This window comes from Acomys minous (genome assembly GCF_964271855.1).
Source record: "Acomys minous genome assembly, chromosome: 1".
NCBI classification, from domain to species: domain Eukaryota; kingdom Metazoa; phylum Chordata; class Mammalia; order Rodentia; family Muridae; genus Acomys; species Acomys minous.
This window is the reverse complement of record NC_140483.1, coordinates 47,511,345-47,527,628: the sequence shown is the minus strand read 5'-3', so window position 1 is coordinate 47,527,628 and position 16,284 is coordinate 47,511,345. Positions and strand designations below refer to the sequence as shown.

The window sequence follows — 16,284 nt, the reverse complement described above, 5'->3', positions numbered from 1 at the left end:
TCAAGTGAAGAAAAACTCTTGACATGACTATCTGCTGTCCAACTTAAGGAAAACTGAGCAAGAAAAATAAGGCAAACACTGACACTTGTGGTCACTCTGAGACTACTACTTTACAATTGGGCTAATACATGCTAAGTTCAAAGAACAATAAAACAGTTCATACACAACTAATGGATTTGACAAAAAACTTATTTTAATTAGCAATTTTTAAAGGGGTAAAGCTATTTACTAAAATCAAATAACCAAACGAATCCAATGGAAAAAAATCTGTATTTTTTTAAATGCCAATGAATATAAACTCCAAATAAATATTTTTATACACATTAAGGAATATCAATAAAATTAAACCTGGTCCCTGGATACCTATATCAAACAGTAATTTTCAAATAAAAGTGGTGAAAGTTGTTACAAAAATCTAGCACTAAAAGTAAAAAATATTTAGTTCTTGTCATGAGCACAAACAGAAAGGAGACCAATGTAGACAAGTCTGGACTTATGCCTCCCTTCTTCTGTTATTCAATAATAGCTCAGTGTTTCAAGTGTTCTACCCCCATTTCTTGTCAATCTTTTTTAAAATCAAAGATACATGACTGAACTTACACATACCAAATAATGTGTAATTCCCAAAGTTATTGCTAGTTTATATCATGTAAGCCACTCAGAACCAGTAATTCTATGAATAAAGAAATAATTTTGTGTATTTGCTAGGAAGGAGAAATCAGGAAGCATTACAAAACCCTTCTTTAAATTTCATTCCTTAAGGGTTATTATAGATTTGTCCAGGAAATCTCTACAATAAAAAATAAACAGCTAAAAATAAGCAAATAAAAAATAAACAGCTAGATAGTTTGGGCCATGATGCCCAAAGTAATAGACGCCCCCACCTGTCAAAAATAAGGCCTATGTTAAAAAAATAAGAACAGACTTATGTAAGCAGTACTTTCATGAATCTATAAAACATAGCAAGGCAACTGTCAGTTTGCTGAATTTAATGAAGAAATTTGCCACCTTTATTGAGTTACTTTACCCACAGATTTCAGAATAAAAAAAAAAACTAGACTAAAGGAAGAATTTGTACAAGGTTGCCTTAATCATGGATTTTTACCATTTCTATTGTCTGGAAACCTTAAGCTGTTGACAAAATTAAATTTTAAGAAAAAAGGTACAGTTATTAGTTACAGCTCAAAATAAATTCTTGCTTACTGTGTATTATGTCTGACACACAGGAACCTTTGGTTACCAATCTTAGGAATCTTCTTGTCATATAAACATTTGCTCTATAGCAAACAGTAGGAAAAAACATGTCCCTAATGGGTAATTCAGGCTTCCACCCAACATAAAAGGAAACCATTATTGAGTTGTCCATGAAGCCTTCAGCAATTGAGATCCATAATAAATCCAGTTCAATCAAAAAGAGCCATCTCTGGGTTAACGAATATGCCATTTCTGAGACGATCACTATACATCTCACTGGGCCTCATGAATATGTATAACGACTGTAAATTAAAACTAAAAGAAACATGTTGCTGGGGGCATAGGTCAGAAGTAGAGAACGTATCTAGCACTGTCTTGCTCTCAGTTATCACCAAAAGATGGATTTAAAATATATTAACAATAATTGGTAAAAGATATTTTTGTCCTTCTCTAAAAAGAAGGTGGGAAATTTATTCAGTCATCCTCATAATCCCAAAAAATTAATAAGCCATGCCTTAAATTATATGTCAGCATATAGTAGTTTGTTGAGAAACATTTAATAAAAAAGTAAAAATACATCCAGTATTCCATGAGTGATTATTAGGGTACTATGTCAATATTGGGGGAAACTTTCACAATTTTCTAGCAGTCACGTAGTATAATGTTTAACAATAGATTATAGGAAATCAGATTTTAAATTTTCAAATAGTCCAGTTTCAAAATTCTCAGCTAGCCTTCATTCCCATCAGTAATTAGCCGGTGTTTAGGTTAATTATTGCACAACTATAGGTAGCAGTTCCTCATCTTTAAAGTAGATACTACAATAATAACACTATCATAAAGGAAGGTTGTTTACATACCAGCTCAGGTACTTATCACTCAATCTAATTTGGAATAAATAATTGTACAGTCCTAACTTAAGTTAAGCCCTACTATTAGGAATCTACTTTGGAGAAATAATTTAAGCAGAGTCAATAAACATTATTCCTTTACCTATTACAGTTTGTCTAACAACTAAGGCAAGGTAGGGGGGAAGGGAGAGGAGGAAGAGGAGGAGGAAGAAGAGCTGACAACAGCAGTGAGGACTAGAATATGGAGTTTTAAGAACCAAATGCTAAGAAACCAGAGTTTCCATCCTCTTCATACAATATAACTAAACAAAGACAAATTTCCAGGCTTTAAGTTTCTCCCCTAGTTTTCGCTCTTCTTTCTCTTTTACTGTTCTAACACTTCTAAAGGATATAAGACACAAACTAAGAAAGTTATAGGGTACACCTAAACCAAGAAAGCACACTGTCAATAAAACATGAAAAGAAATAATTTAAAACTATTAGAGGAAATATACTTTCTATTCACCTGAAATGACATATGATGCTATGTGAGAAACAGAGGAAATGGAGTCTGTACCCCTAAAATATATAATATAAGCCCTAAAACTATAAATTGCTAGTAGTTAATGTTTCTAGGCTATCAGAGAAAATGTTAATTATGGCCATTAAAAACATGTGACAAAAATACCTACCCCATTGCTACTGTAAGGGGAAAAAAAAAAAAAAGATTTCCAAGTACCCAGGATCCTAGATAAATATATCAGAGAAAGAATTCAATTTCTCTAATGTTTACAATACCTGTTTGACAGCATTTTACAAAACCATTTTTAAAAGTATTAAACATTATGAGAAGCAATGTACTTTAGCTCATCACTATATTTGGTCTACACACACATGTGCAATATATATAAATATACTTACTACTTACAAGAAGCGAAAGTTCTAAGCTTTTCTCTACCTAAAGTTTTTAAAGTACAACCAATCATGTAGACTAGAACTCAGCAATCAAGAAAAGCTATACATGTTGTATCTACTATATCATTTTTAATTCTATGATACATGTAACTTTAAATGAAAATTTTTAATGTTGATAACAAGAAACTGATTTAAAATTAAATTTACTACGTTCAAGAACACTGAAAAGTGCACAGAGCAAAAAACTAGGCTGTATCACATCATTAAAGTAATCCAAGGTAAGCTGTAAAAAATAGGGAGGTAGTCTACGTTACAGATAATAGATAATGAGTTTTAACTAGACTAGAAAATCAGAACAACTTAGACAAAAGAAACTTTAAGAGCAAGAATATACTAAAGAGTTAATTTACACCAACTTACATGTAAAAGCTTTTGTTACTTCTGCTCTACAAAAGCTTATTAAAAAAAAGCCACCATCAAACACAGAAAATATTTAGAAAGCCTGTAAGTTCAAATAAAGACTAAAAAAAAAACCGTAACATTCATTTCATAATCATTCTTGTATTTGTTCTAAATAAATATTATGTATCACATAGCAGCAAGATTTCTAAGCTTTTCCCTACCTTAGGTTTTTAGTCAAAATGAATGCAAACAATCACGTGGGACTCAGCCAAGCAGTGACGTTAAATTCTGCTCTGTCAGAGAGAGCATCTGTCAAGCCCACATTTAAACTGCTGCCTGCCTGTGCAGCACAGAAGACCGTGGACTTCACATTACAGACGAAAACCCCAGTAAAACAGCTTTAAAAAAAAAATCCTTCCTGCAGCTGCCAGGCAACAACGACAGGGAGAGGCAAAGCCTTTTTTTTTTTTTTCAACGCAACTGAAACACTAAGCCTCAGCTCTGCTGCTTTACATTGCAGCTCAGCGCTCCTAGAAATATGGATACTGAGAAGAGAATACAGCACTGCATTGTCCAGCTGGGAATACAGCAGATGTAAAGGGCTTCAATGCATCAACTGTCGGGAAGAGTCAACAGTGCACCAAACAGAACAGAAAACTACAGCTCTTTTGTTTAAAAGAGAGAAAGAAAAAAAGAAATGGAAAATCTCTGAAGATCAGGACACGTATGGACAAGAAGGGTAACTTGAAGACAACCCGACAGACGGACACTTTGGATACTGTGAAAAGCAATCGCAGGAGGCAGACTGTTGGGGGATGTGCGCATGTTCGATAGCACCGTTTTTTGCTGAAGTGATGGCGTGCCAAAAGTGTTTTCAGTGGGCATAATCCTCTCCATCTAAATGGCCTGACCAAGAAAGAAAGGTATGTCGCTGTCTTGTGTACAATGTTCATTAAATGTGTTAGGATTTTATAGCCCTAGAGACACTAATACACTTGATAAACAAGTTCATTCAGTTCACTGCCCTTGAAACTATGAAAGGGGTCTCTAAATACACGATTTTAAAATTTGCCTTCTCTAGTAGATACGCGCTGTTATTGCTTTATTCAACTAAATATGCAGCTGGGAGTAGTTCCGCAGGATTGTAAACATTAAGAGAAAAATCAAATAGTAACAAGATGTTCTGAAACGATTCTAAGAAATTAAACTAAGAAGAAAAGAAAATCCTTTTTAAAAATCTTTTAAAGAAAACCAGCAATCCTCTGGCAAATTAGGTCAAATTGATTCCTTATCTAATAAATTAAAGCACCTTCTTTAAAATGGCTATCAAGAAACAGTGCAGTAAAATTCTATTAAATAGCATCAAATATGATCTTAATATCATGAGGACTTTTCAGAAAAATCCTTTCAAAACAAAATCTTAACAGTTCATAGTAATATCTTCTCTTAATATGTATCTCCTCAGAGAGAGATAACAAACACAATTCAAGAGTATATCAGAAAATTTTAAGTATTATTGAGCTACAAGACACTACAAGTCAAAACATTAGCATCAGATTAAAACGGTAGTGAGTTTATGCAAAGCACAACACCAGCACAGTAGTCAGTCACATGTTATTACAGTATCAATGAATACAACTTTAAACAAAGAGCTATCAATAGTTGCAATAAGTACATTAGTGAAACAGGAAGGAAGCTTTTAAGTAACTGTTTCTAAATAATAAAGTGTTAACACCGGTCCATGGAGATAATTTTAAAAGTGAAATTAAAAATCTAGCATAAATAGATTAACATGAAAATATCCATTAATAATAATAATAATGAGGTCAACAAAATATCAATAATGGGTTTCTATGCTTTATTTACTACCTTCTGCCTCTACATGTGTCTATAGGTCAGAAATAAACTATCCTGGGGACAATCAATGGTAGAAGAGCAACCCAGGGCTCAAGAATTTAAAGGTGTTCCTAAAATTTTACAAACCTATTAAGTATTTTGATTTTTCCTCTCACTTTTATTAAAACTTATTGGCCTGTTAACAATCACAAAAAAATAATAAATCTATGGAAGCATTGTATTGTAAAGTTATGATTGAGTGAGTGTAAGAAACCTTGTTGTGTATCAACATCAATTATCAATAACAGCTATCTGTACTCTGATAAAGAGTAAAATCAGGAACTATTAAGTAAAACATGGTTTTAAAATCCAGCCTCTCTTAGTATCTTTATTAGAAATTAAGACAATTTATAAACTAAATATTTCAAAAGTATACATTATCAAAGCATGATTTAAATCAAAAGCTGTTTCAAAAATCAATATATTTATATCAACTTTTAAGTCAAAAGGTAAGAACTCTATGTGAAGGATACATAATAGTAACATCTTTACAAATTTCAATCTATAAGATTAAAAAACACACAAAGTATTTATATTCAAAACAGAAAAGATCTATTTTTTAAAGCTATTTTAAAAAGCATGGCAAAACACTAAACTCTTAGTCTTATTCTTATTTTCAAGAACTAAATTACAACAGGCATTAACTTGAGAATAATTGCATCATGTAACAAAAGGTGGAATAGTTATGGCAATTTTATGGTTTTTTTGTTTTCAGGAGGAGAGAGAGAGAGAGAGAGAAAGAGAGAGAGAGAGAGAGAGAGAGAGAGAGAGAGAGAGAGAGAGAGAGAGAGAACACTCCAACCTGAGAAACTTTAGCAAAGAATTTAATGATAGATGCATGAGTTTCATTTATCAATGGGGGTTTATCATATAGGTATATTTGTACAGGAATTCCAAGCCCTCCTAGATTAATACTTGCAAACAGACAATTCTCATTAAACTTAAATTTAAGTGTACCTCCATCTTATAAAATCATACTAGAACCAGTTATGAATGTACATTGTTATAAATTTTAGAAATTAGCTGCTTTCTGTAACATTAAAACACTCTGGATTATCACTTCAAGGACCATGTTTTCATGAAAACAATGTAACTTACTACAGTATTTCATTCCCTTAACTTCTTTTACTCATTCCTTTAAATATGTGACCTTGAATTTAATTCTTTTTGAACTTTAAGTTGCAATTTTAAAGCATCTGAATGACTGGATCTCAGTCATGTTCTACTCCCTGTGACTTCAACAGAAGGGTGACATGATAGTATTTATAATAATTGATACGGATCAAATGGACTTTCAAAAGTAAATTCTTTTTTAAATGTATGTACATAAGCCCTAAATACCTTCTAGTTTCATTATGAGGTTAGGGTATAGCATTAGTATCTACCACATAATGTAATTTTCCAATAAGCTCTTTAAGAATAGTTTTCTACTTTAAATAGAAACTATTTATAAGTATAGGAAGGAAAAATAGTTTCTAAATCAGGCCTTATTTCACATTATCAAGCTCTGTAATTTTCATCTGTCATTGAAGGAACCATGTTTCATAGAATGAGAATAGCTTTGGTTCTTTATATAGTGCTGTAATATTTAAATGTATGTAGATAAAACTAAATTAGATTTTTTAAAGTCACTGTATGTGTGTGTGTGTGACTGAATATTTTTCAGGTTTGACAAATATTCTAATCACTGAAAGCACCATTCAATTTCAGAAACAAGATCAACTCTTTTAGAAATTTGTTCAAATTCCCACCTACTTGCTCCTCCTAGTGGTTGCCAGTAGAATAGTACTTCATTCATAACCACCTAATGCTTTCAAGCAGTAATAGAAAGGACTATGTGTAAATTTTATGCTACAATTACTCAGGTTTTCTTTTTTAACCTACATGTAAAGTATATTTCTTGATAAAAATCATTTGTGTCAATGTTAAACAAAAGGATCATCAAGCATAGGAAAATCATAAGATAAGCACATTCATTTACATAAATAATTTGCAATAAGTGGCTATGTTAAAATTTTATTTCCTTTGTTTAAAAATTATTTCACTGAATAACTGAAAAAATTTACTTCCTGAGCACAAGAACTTATGATTCAGAAGAAATTAAAAAATCAGGATTAATGATTAAATAAGTGACTTGTACTTTTGGTTTGGTTTTTTTTTTAAGCTGAAAAAAATCAAAACTAGTTATTTGCTTCTCCAAACACATTTTGTCATAATTCAAACTACATCTAATACCTCATTTCTTCATCTAGAGTCATCTAAGAATAGAAACAAATTAATAAATACAAATAAATCTGTGCTGTGCCGAAAAGCCTCCTGCAAAACAACCAGTTTTCACTAAGTGGCCTCATTAATTTCTTTTGACCAGCTTGTAACTTTCGGAAGAACTAGGACTGTTAAGTGCTATGCTACTATAAAGACTTAAAAACTAAACTGATATCTGTTTGTTGCAGATTATACAACAATATATAATTCAGGAATATTTTAAAATTTATTTTGTGGAAAATGGGGTTTAAAGAAACCCAAAATAGTAGGGGATGTTGCCTGTATTTTTCAAGAAGTCCAGAAAAACTGCAAAATGCATGTCCTTTGCCAAAACCATTGATAAGTAAGACTGACCCGTCGATAAGACTGAGCTGAATACATCCTATTTGAGGTGGATGGTTAAAATTAGCAAAGTACTTTTAAATGTTAATCATTTATTACTGCCTAAAATCTCACACTGAAATTACTCGACCCTGAAAATTAATTTTGACAGGTGTATCTTCTCACTGACTTTCTCAACACAGTGGGGGCCAGTGGAAACATGCCAAGCAGTGTACTGTGACTAACTGAATGAACTCTGCCACAATCAAACCTGCACCGTCTGTCCCATAGCCGATACATGACCATTTTCCAAAAAAGGCCACTGACTGTGCACCATACTGCCATAGTATATCAAATCAATTTTAATTAATGCCAATAAATGTTCCATCTGCTCTGAAGGCCTTCTTGCAGAGCCTTCCTTTCTACCTGACACACTGTAAAAATCTTCACCTATGTCAAAAGAACAGATGACCAGCGCTACTAAGATCAAGTGAATAAAATAAATTACTTATCTTTTACGTGTTCATTGCACTCAATAATATTTTTTAATCTTGTCAGTAATCTTATGTTGGCATAAGGAAACATTATATCCTTATATTGTCTTTCCTCTCCTTTCCCTCCCCCTACATCTAGATTTCCCTATTTTTCTCAGTTTAAAAAAGGTCCTTTTATTAGCACCTAGAGCCCTTTTAAAGCAGTTTGTAAGATTTTACATCTTGTAAACCATTTTGCTTCATGTTTATAGAATGACTTCGAGGGACACGTAACTGAACCAGAAAATGATGACCAAAAATCAGTACTGATCCAGGAAAAAAGAGGAGCATTTTTGGCCACATACATCCTTTACTATCACTGGATATTTACAACATGCTTCAGTGGAGGAGAAGACACTGCTGCTTTGCAAAAATGACATGGAATGCTAAAAGGTCTCTGTTCCGGACCCACCTTATGGGTATACTTTCTCTAGTGTTTCTTTTTGCTATGTTTTTATTTTTCAATCATCATGACTGGCTACCAGGTAGACCTGGATTCAAAGAAAACCCTGTGACATACACTTTCCGAGGATTTCGTTCTACGAAAAGTGAGACAAATCACAGCTCCCTTCGAAACATTTGGAAAGAAACAGTTCCTCAGACTTTGAGGCCTCAGACAGCAACTAACTCCAATAACACAGACCTATCATCACAAGGAGTTACAGGACTGGAGAACACACTCAGTGCCAATGGAAGTATTTACAATGAAAAAGGTACTGGACATCCAAACTCTTACCATTTCAAATATATTATAAATGAGCCTGAAAAATGCCAAGAGAAAAGTCCATTTTTAATACTATTAATAGCTGCAGAACCTGGACAAATAGAAGCAAGAAGAGCTATCCGGCAAACATGGGGCAATGAAACTCTAGCACCTGGCATCCAAATCACACGGATTTTTTTGTTGGGCATAAGTATCAAACTAAACGGCTATCTTCAACATGCAATTCTAGAAGAAAGCAGACAATATCATGATATAATTCAACAGGAATATTTAGACACATACTATAATCTGACCATTAAAACACTAATGGGTATGAACTGGGTTGCAACATACTGTCCACATATTCCATATGTTATGAAAACAGACAGTGACATGTTTGTCAATACTGAATATTTAATACACAAGTTACTAAAGCCAGACCTGCCTCCTAGGCACAACTATTTTACTGGGTATCTAATGAGAGGATATGCACCTAACAGAAACAAAGACAGCAAGTGGTACATGCCACCAGACCTTTACCCAAGTGAGCGCTACCCTGTCTTCTGCTCAGGAACTGGTTATGTTTTTTCTGGGGATCTGGCAGAAAAGATATTTAAGGTTTCTTTAGGTATCCGTCGTTTGCACTTGGAAGATGTGTATGTAGGGATCTGTCTTGCCAAGTTGAGAATTGATCCTGTGCCCCCTCCCAATGAATTCGTGTTCAATCACTGGCGAGTTTCTTATTCAAGCTGTAAATACAGCCATCTAATTACCTCTCATCAGTTCCAGCCTAGTGAACTGATAAAATACTGGAACCATTTACAACAAAATAAGCACAACGCCTGTGCCAACGCAGCAAAGGAAAAGGCAGGCAGGTATCGGCACCGCAAACTACACTAAAAGACTATTTTTGTTCAAATGTACAATCTGTAAATATTGTTTAAAGCATGTATAGTTAAAATTTTGATTATATACACAGGACAAGTTTTAGTTCAATTCATCACATAAAGGAATTTGAAACTATTTTTTTATTTTCTGAATAAGATAATTCATAAAATTACAAATTATGACAAAAGGTATCCCAAAGGAGTCTATTTAAATAATTGTGTAAGGGGATTCTCTGTATTAACATGCAATAATAAGCATGCATACATAAATGGTTTGAGTCTTACATTAAGGACCAATACAATGTATCCACATACATTTTCTACATATATCTGATTTAAGAAATGAAGGCAGTCAAAAGACCCCAGCTTTACTTTTCTTTTCACCATATAATTAAATGTAAATAAAACAGTACTATTGATTTTAAGAGAACTTTGTAATTGTGCAAAGAACACATTTCCCGACCTAACTCTAGAGTTCTAAAATTTTATACTACATGCAATAAGATTTAGTTAAATTATTCCATAAACTTATAACATTCAGGTGTTTGAGCAATGCAATTCTCATTCAAGAACTTACTTTTAAAAATAATTGATAATTATTTTAATTTCTTTTATAAATACTCATCTACACTGGGGAAATTATTTTGACATGATGTGATGTAAAAAATTAATGTGTCTCAGGCTCAAGATTTTATAAAAGGAACTATTAAAGGTATCAAAATAGATCAATTTTGTTTCTTCATTGGTATTAAGAACCAAGCCAATATTTCACTGAATTTGCATTTAGAAAAAATATTATACTCTCAGAGAGTGGGACTATTTAACCTCAACTATACCAGACTTCAAATATGTCTGTAAAACAGAATCATGTTCCTCTAACTAATGCAAAATTAGTAACATAAAAGCACAATGATAATGTGTTGCTGAAACAAAGAAAAAAGAAATACAGGCAGTAATTTCATTCAATGTATTTTTAAGATGCATGTCTGCCAAACAGCAACATATGGGAAAAGTTTATTTCCTGAGAGCAGGTGTATATAAGCCAACACTTAATCATTTATGGTACTTACTTCTTTCTTTCAATGCCAAGTTTACAGGCCTACAGTTTTTAATTTTGTAGATGACAAATATTCTGCACCGCCAATTAAAAAACATTTAGGGAGGGATGGGGAGGAAAGCAATAAATGTTTGATAACCGTTTGCTTTTTAAATGGGCAATATACTGAATGCACTTTTACCAAAGTACTATTAATAAACAACAAACCCCTGAACTGAATGCTATACAAATATTCTCATATTCTGTTTGGCCCTTATCATGAATTTTAACATCAATAAATATAAGCCCACTAACTTTAAAAGTGTTTTTATTCTAGGTAAACTAATCAATTTTAATGAAGTCAGAATGTCTCCTTACCAGAATTCTAATAATCATTTTTATCACTGATTCTATTATAAAAGGATAAATTGCCAGAAGCACAAAAGGCTTTATGTCAGTAATAAACTGAGTTCTACTTATATTAAATCTATCCTCCATTTTTTAAAATCAGAAGCCTAAGAATCTATTCCACATCAAATGATTCTGAATGATCAGCTATTAAACATCCACCAGTTTTTGTCTAATGATTATTTTCACTTAAGTTATGTAATTATATGACCAGGATTGCCACAAAAAGAAAAAAGAAAATTATATGAGCAAGAGGATAACCCCAAACCACTTCAGTAATGAAAGACAGGGACCCTGTCAGTGTCTACTAATTCCCTCTGATTTACAAAGAAAAGGAGGAGCATGTATGTTTGTGAGCATTCACGCACAGGTATGTAAACAAAAACAGAACCTTCAAGTGATATTTTTGAACTATAATAGTATATAATAGATTGTTGGGTTTATACACGGACTTATGAAGAACAGAATTCTTAAAAATACTTCAGTGAAATTTATTCTGAGGCATAAATTTGAAATCTTTTCTATTATTACTCCTAAAAAATACTGATAATCTGATGAGGTTCTGTGTCCCAGAGGGGACTAAGCCATCAAGTTCTTAATGTTTGTGTTTTTGTCTTTAGGGTAGCACCTACTTACATAGCCTCAGCACCTGGAAAATGATGTTAAGAGGAATGAGAGTTTCAAGTCAAATTTAGGTTAAACCGCAAACTCCTAACTAAGAAAACAACCAAACGTTACTTTACAATAAAAATTCTACTATGAATTTATTTCACATTTCATTTTCAACAATATAAATGTTAACTTTATAAGCTATTTAAATGTCTCACCAGTAGTTAGCTGCATCTTCTTTACCTCAGTACTATATAAGAAAGAAATGTTTGGAAATGACTATATGGATTTGTTCAAAGGCAAAATTACAGAGTCAACTTTGTAACACAAAAGGGTTAATAGACATTTTGGAAGGAAAATGCAAATTTCAATATTCACAACAGTAGTTTCTCTGGAATAAAATTACAAGTAATGAAATTCTACAATGACTAAATAATTCACATTTTCCCTAATCTCTTCCATGCATATAATATGCATAAGCACATACATTCTAATTGGAGCTTTATTAATACCTAATTCCAGAAAAGTCTACAATAATAATACCAGTAACACCACACATATTTACTGACTGTGGAAGCAGTACACCTGGCACTGTTCTAAAGTAATGTTCATTTATTACTTCATACAGTACTTGTAACACTAAAGATAGAAAAGATTCCTGCAAGAGGTTAAATACATAAAATCACAAAGCTAGTAAAAGGCTTCTACCTCAGAGATAGAGCTTTTACTTATTATGCTGTTCTGCTATGTATTTCACTTATGACAGAAGCTAACAGGTCTACAAAAAAAAAATCAAAGAAATTGGCTTATCCCACTATTTGCCATTCTCTGCTTATAGTCACAGGCTGGGCCCACAGATTTCACTGCTCTGACTAGCATATGACATCAGGTGGTAGGTACAAATAAGAAAAGGAAAAGGAAAAGACACTTGGTTCCTGGATGTTTTCTCTTCCCCTTTGCAAATATTAGTAAATGGTAACTTTAATTTTAAAATGTGCACACTGCTGTTTTGGCCCCAGAGTTATATCTGTAATAGTAAGTAATAGAAATTTCACAACTGATAATTCTAGCAGACAAATATCTATATACTTCTATGTATATACTTACTCACTGTACCACTATAGATCAGCTACTTATCTGTCATAGGGTCAAAGCCAACTCATCTAATTAAGATTAAGTTTAGCCAGGTGTGGTGGTACACACCTTTACTGCCAAGCAGAGGCAGGTAGATCTCAGTGAGTACAAAGCCAGTCTGGTCTACACAGCAAGTTCCAGAAGAGCCAGAGCTACAGAGACCACATCTCAAGAACAACCAAACCAAAGACTGTTATAACGTGCCCTTTTCCAAGGTACCCACATAGTGAAAAAGAGAACTGACTCCCACAAGTTGTCCTCTGGCCACTACAAGTGTGCACAAGCTACTTGAATCTACACACAAAACATAGATTAAAAAATTTTTTTAATTTAAAATAGATCCCAAGTAATATAACTACAGTATTAATTACTCAAATGCCTACTCTACTAAGCTTTTTAATGACAACTTTTTAATTCATAACACTGTAGAGTCAGAAAAAAGAAATAAAAATAAAAATGAACAGGAGAGTTATTTATATCTAAGCAAAACTAATTTCTATCAAAAATAAAATGAAATACAAGCAGGGTATGGTCAAGCCTGCCTTTCAGCTACTCCCCAAAATGAGGCACAGGTCAATTACCTGAGCCCAGCAGTTCCAGATCAGCCAAAGCAACAGCAAATGTTCATTCAAAAACAAAACAAAATAAAGATTAAAGGCAAATTTTAGAAATACGTGAAACATATCCTTACTAAACTCTCCTATCAATAAATCAGGATTCAAAAAAAAAATTTTTTTTTGTTTTTTTGTTTTTTTGAGACCGGGTTTCTCTGTGTAGCCTTGGCCGTCCTGGACTCACTTTGTAGACCAGGCTGGCCTCAAACTCACAGCGATCTGCCTGCCTCTGCCTCCCGAGTGCTGGGATTAAAGGCGTGCGCCACCACGCCCGGCTTCAAAAATATTTTTAAATGGTATATGGCTCACATTCTACAACCACACATAAGAATCATAATCGTGGGGAAATGGAAGTTGGCTATTTTTCAATGTTTTTGTCTACTTCAAGTCAATTAGTATCACTTACGCTTACACTGTATTTTTTTTATGTATGTATGCATGTGCATCACATGCATTCTTGGTACCATGGGCCCCTGGAACTGGAGTTACGGACAGTTGTGAGCTGCCATGTAGGTGCAGGGATTTGAACCTGGGACCCATAAAGGTGCAGCCCTTATGGAGTAAATGTTCTTGTAAGTAGGTAGAGTGTAAGGAACGAGCTTAGGTGCACAATCCCTCCTTGCTAGCATCACAGGAGCTCTTTCCTTTACAATACAAAGAATTTAAGTAAAACTTTTGATTTTTAGGATTACATTAGAAATAGCAATATAAAAATTATCTAACATTTCAAAAGAAATTTCTATCTCTGTCTACTACAATATTATAAAGGTCAATGGGAGTCTCAGTGGTAGAGAACATTTTTAATTACTTTTAATTATGTCACTTTGGAGAAAAAGGCAGGCATATCTCCAGGAGTTCACAGCCAGGCTGTTCTCAACATAGGAAGTGCCAGAGAGCCAGAGCTATATAACAGAAAGACCCATCTCAAAAAAGTTTGATTATTTATTCTATATGTGTTTGCATGTGTTTGAGTTCCCAAATGCCAAAGCAAGTAGAGGACAGCTTGTACAAGTTGGTTCTTCCTTCAAAACTGGAGCTCAGGCCATTAGGCTTGACAACAAGCACTGAACCAATTCCCCGGCCCACTGAACACATCCAATGCTTAGGTTACGGTTTCGAGATACCACTGTCTTAAAAAGCAACCACTTATCTTTGCAGAAATGGTGAATTCCAGATCTGAAGTAGAAAATTTAAGTATGCCAGGTATCAAGGGAAGAAAAATTAAGGAGTAAAGTAAAAATATTTCAGTCTCCACTTCAAGAGGCACCCTACTGACCTAAGAGAGGTATCTGGACAGCTACTTGAAATGACTGGTATGTTAATTTATCTCATTACCGTAACAAATAAACTATATATGTATCTTATAACATTATGTTAAACACAAACAATAAAATTATTTTAAAATAAAATGAATTTCAGTTACAAATTAACAAAACACAGATAGATGAAAAACTTTGATAATTATTAAAGGGAATTCTGTCCATAAGATATAAAGAAATCAATTCTGTATTCAAAAAACAAAGAAAAACAAGAATGAAATAGTTACTACTTTGTGTGTGTGTGTGTGTGTGTGTGTGTGTGTGTGTGTGTGTGTGTGTATTCAGTTCCTGCAAACAAATCCTCTGAGTTGTTGTGGTTTCTGTCCTTTCAGCCATGAATGTCTTTAATCGTATAAATTTCTCCAAATTTTTGGTTTGTTTGCTTAGTTTTTGGTTGCATCCAGAAACTCCTAGCTGATGGAAGATACAGTACTAGCAGACCTTGCAGTAATAAAACCATTTCTAATGTCTATGAGGATTCCACAAAATGTAAGACCATGATCACAATGCTGTGCTACATGAACAAATTGGAATAAAGAAGAATCCAAAGAGTAATTTACCTGTTAAAGAATAGAAGCTGAAAGCAAGCAGAGAAGCAGAGGCAGAGAAAGGGAAGAAGGGAAGGAGGGAGGGATGGACGGATGGACGGACGGAGGAAGAATAAAATACAAAGCTGAACACTGTCTAGCATTTTCATCTTTAGCCAAATCTCCAAAGAATAACCAAGCTTTGTTACTCCTTACAATTAACAGAGTTAAGACTGTTGCAGTAAGAAGCCAACATTACTCTAATGATACAATGTACAATGATGTCTCAGGTTAAAAATTAATGAACAGAGAGAAATGATCTAGCATTTTACTCCTATTTTTCTTAAAGTTTGGTTTTTAAGTTTTTGTTTAAAACACCTTTCCATTATCAGAGATCTGTTCATCTCTAGACAACATCTAGAAAAAAAGAAAAAGAAAAACTAAAAGACTTATGTAACAGTACAGACAACACTTACCATACACTTAAAAGGGAAAGGGGGACCAGTAAACTTACTTTCCACAAAAATACAATTCTTGAAGTTAAAAGTAAAATCTTAGTTAATCAAGTGTCTATATGAATGTCTGACTATCTGAGCACTTAGCATATATTTAACCCCTGTTTCTAGTCTTTCATCCTCTAAATTGTCATGTAGTTCAGGCTGCTTCTTGAGTGCTGCAGCTAAAGTCATGT

General features: G+C 33.4%; 2 protein-coding genes across 3 annotated transcripts in view; one reads left to right on the top strand and one right to left on the bottom strand.

The window, feature by feature from the left end:
- Nucleotides 1-16,284, bottom strand: part of CDC73 (cell division cycle 73) — a 110,207-nt gene that overhangs the window by 51,244 nt on the left and 42,679 nt on the right. The window lies entirely within an intron of this gene.
- On the top strand, nucleotides 2,992-10,671 carry B3GALT2 (beta-1,3-galactosyltransferase 2). The gene is made up of 2 exons (XM_084796440.1): nucleotides 2,992-4,264; nucleotides 8,569-10,671. The coding sequence occupies exon 2, from the start codon at nucleotides 8,691-8,693 to the stop codon at nucleotides 9,957-9,959; it is 1,269 nt and encodes a 422-aa protein (XP_084652566.1). The 5' UTR covers nucleotides 2,992-4,264; nucleotides 8,569-8,690; the 3' UTR covers nucleotides 9,960-10,671.